This window comes from Ananas comosus, linkage group 17 (genome assembly GCF_001540865.1).
Source record: "Ananas comosus cultivar F153 linkage group 17, ASM154086v1, whole genome shotgun sequence".
NCBI classification, from domain to species: Eukaryota; Viridiplantae; Streptophyta; class Magnoliopsida; order Poales; family Bromeliaceae; genus Ananas; species Ananas comosus.
In genome coordinates this window covers 6,468,869-6,472,540 of record NC_033637.1, presented here as the reverse complement: position 1 = coordinate 6,472,540, position 3,672 = coordinate 6,468,869, and the positions used below count along the sequence as shown (strand labels likewise).

General features: G+C 38.9%; 1 protein-coding gene across 1 annotated transcript; it reads right to left on the bottom strand.

The window, feature by feature from the left end:
- On the bottom strand, positions 978–1,604 carry LOC109723236 (cysteine proteinase inhibitor 10-like). Its single transcript, XM_020251541.1, has one exon. It carries the CDS (start codon positions 1,523–1,525, stop codon positions 1,127–1,129), a length of 399 nt encoding a protein of 132 aa, XP_020107130.1. The 5' UTR covers positions 1,526–1,604; the 3' UTR covers positions 978–1,126.

The following is a 3,672-nucleotide window of genomic DNA, read 5'->3' as shown; positions in this document are numbered from 1 at the left end:
AAGTTAGAGGAATACTTAGTGTTAGAAGTTAGATGAAGTCAAAAGTTAAAAAGTTACAGATAAAGTTAAAGTTAGAATAAAGTATTTTCACTCCTTTTTTTGGTCCTGAAATCCCAAATATGAATTGGATGAAATTCATAACAATTTACCCTACAATCACTTTTCGGTTGTAACCTTACAACTTTATCATTCAAGACTCCCTATTTCTTAACTTCGCTAATTTTATTACTCTTTTTTTAATTACTAAACTCGAAATAATTTTAATATTAGATAATAGAATTACAATTTTGGAATAAAGGCTATAATCCTGCAAAACATAGGGCATGCTTGTTGTACTCAAAGTAGATGAGAGCAAACTTGGTTTGAAAGCCCACTTCCGTTGTTTAATTCGCCAGAAGATCAATTTCGCATGTAACCCAAACTTTTCTAAAATGTGGAATTGACTTCACTTCCAATCGTACGGAAGCTAATTATGAAAAAAATTAATAATAATTAATTGAAAATAACTTTTCTCCTTGTCCTTATCTTAGTGTAAACTTTTTTAGTAAAATAGATTAAGAAAATAATTGTAGTTTTCAAGACATTTATTTTTTATCAGACAATCAAGCGAACAACTATAGTAATTTTTTCTTTTCACCTTTAACTTTATTGTAATAATAAATTTTCAGCTTAAGCACACTTATTACAAACAAACAAATAAAGCATTGGCATTTCTCTCGGAAAAAGCGTTTCCTGTAGACCCATAGGATTCCGTGCAGTTTTTTAGGCAAAATTGTCGGGCTCTGATTGGGGGAAATCGACGGGATTCCCCAGAAACTTCTTGATCTCTCGAGATTACACAGAGAGGGCCTCTTCTACATTTATTTATTTATTTATTTATTTATTTTTTTTTTGGGATTCTTTGTTATCTTGATATATATATATATATATATATATATATATATATTAAAAAAAAAACTATTATTTCACAAGAAACACACCATACAAATTATTATCATTATTATTCTTACTCGTCACACTCTCTTTAGCAGTAGAAATACACACCATACAGATTAAGCAAAGCACATACATGCATACATATAATAAAAAAGTAGTTTACGGTTGATATATATTTTTTTTTACTTTTTTACTTAGTAGAGGGAGTGAAGGACATGAGCTGGCGAGATTTGAGCCAGGGCCTGTCCCAGACGACGGCATTGTAGATCTTGTGGGAGCCGTCGGGGGCGGCGACGGCGATCTTGAGGTAGTACTGCATGCCCTCGACGACCTGCTGCTGCCCCTCCACCACCTTCACGAACGCCAGCGGCTTGGCGTCGCGGCCGCGCAGGCGGTTGTTGTACTCCCCCACGGAGAACCGCCCGAGCTCCTGCACCTCCTTGTTCGACCCCACGTGCTTTATCTTCGTCAGCCCCCCCACCTTCGGCTCGTGCTCAGCGTGAACTGCTGCAGTCAGAAGGAGAAGAAGAGCGAGAAGCAGCAGCAGCAGCGTTGCCGACCGAGGAGAGGAGTGGATTGGGGTTTTCATGGTTCAGATCGAAGAGATCTATTCTAGTCTAGATAGATGAATACAGAGGGAGAGAGAAAGGGGTTGTTGTGCTGGTTTCTTTGGTTTTTGGGGGTAGTGGGTGGTTGCGGGGTGAATAAATAGGCGTTAATGTGTCGGGTCACGCGGAAATCAGCCGCGTCCATGGGTACAATTATATGAAATTTTACATATTATATAGGCTAAATTACAGAAAACCTCCTTATAATAATTCGCTTTTTTACTTTTCCTCCCTGACATTTAGAAACCTACACTTCACCCCCTGTAAAATAAAAAATGTTCACAAGGGGGTTACGGTGTGTAAAATGACCATTTTGCTCCTCGCCATTGTTGTCTTCTTCCCCATCTTCTCTCCTCACTCTCCTCCGCCGGCCTCGCAGGGCGCCAAACTCACTTCGGCGAGTTTTTCTTCCGGTCGAGCAGGAAGGCCGCTCACAACTCCGCCGGCGCCGACGCTTCCAAACCCGGGCACCGCCGCACGGGCTTCGTCCCGATCATCCCCACCGCGGCCTCCACGACGAGCACGGCACGACGCGGCGCCGCTGAGGCCCGGCGAAACCCGGCGCGGTGCCGCTGAGGCCCGTAGCGTGGAGCGACGTGCCCGCCTCCGGCACTGCGAATTACGGTCATGGGAGCATAATGCGGGGCGGGGAGGCGGCGGCAGCAATGGCGGAGGGGTATTTTCGGCATAAAAAATTATTTTATAACGGAACCCTAACGGTAGGGGGTGAAGTGCACAATTTTCATTTTACAGGGGGGCAAAGTGTAGGTTTTTAAATGTCAGGGGATTTTTTGACTTCGTTTGGCCTAGTGTATATAGTTATAACATGTATATATATGTAGTATATATATATACTACTACTATATATATTATTATATATATGTATATATAATAATATTATGATATATATATATGTATTATAGTAATATGTTATATACCTCTATATATGCTATATATAATATATATACATATTATATATTATATAGCCCATAATATCATATATATATAGTAGTAGGGCTAGGAATACTTTTACAGATGAAGTCACCCAAATAGCTTACTTGCTGTTGTTTTTAGCCCCTTGGATGGAATGGATGTGGAGGTTGAGATGATGGGGATGAGGTGGTGGTAGGTTGTGGTAGGTGGAATAGTAGTTTGATCCAAGGACAGAGTTAATAATCAAAAGAGTACGATCTAATGGCTAAAAAGTGATGAGCAACAGTGGGATGATACTTGGAAAAGCTATTCTTAGATCAACTCTGTATATCTATGTATATATATACTATATATATATATATACTGGATAGAGTAGGTTCTTCCCGTGCTTTCGAAAGTACGGAGGCTTTCGTCTTCTTGTAAGTTGTACTCTTCGGAGATATGAATCCGATTCGACGATCGGCGCGTTAGGCATAATCTACTGTCATGAATTATCTAGTGAATCTAAATTCAAATTTTCGACATCTTTACCAAGCGAATCATAAGAGTCAAAAAATCGACTATATTATCACCGGCGATGTGCACCGTTTTAAGTTCAAACGTGTAGAAGTTCCATCCCATACATGATAACTTAATTGAAAATTCTACTTAATAAGGCAGCAATAATACTTCCGATTTAAATATTGAGTCTTTTATCCACTATTGTTTTATAGATTTTTATTTTCAGTCCTTTTCAGTTTTGAGACTAACTCGTAACTAGCAAACGATAAGTCAAAAAATTATAAAATTTGGTTTCGTAGATAGTTTCTAATAGCATAGATCAGTGTTAACGGAACCGAATTTACTGAATGGATGTCCCATCATTCGAAAATAACTTACAAGGGACGGGCCTCTGTACTCGGAATGCATTAGAGCGGCTCTCTAATATAAGATTTGTTGAGCCTAGAATACTCTCAAAAGCACCAAGAGGATAGTGCGTTGTGAATTTTTAGCTATTGGATGGAGAGATGTCAAAGTTGATATGGATGGTAGGTAGTGTGGTGGTAGGATGTAATAGTGGTTTGATCCAAAGGTTATGTAGTAATAAAATTGAGTAGATCAATGCTGAACTCCAAAAAGCACCAATGGGTTGGTGCTTTTAAGAGTATTCTAGCTCAATTAATATATGTTATATATATACTATATATCGATATAG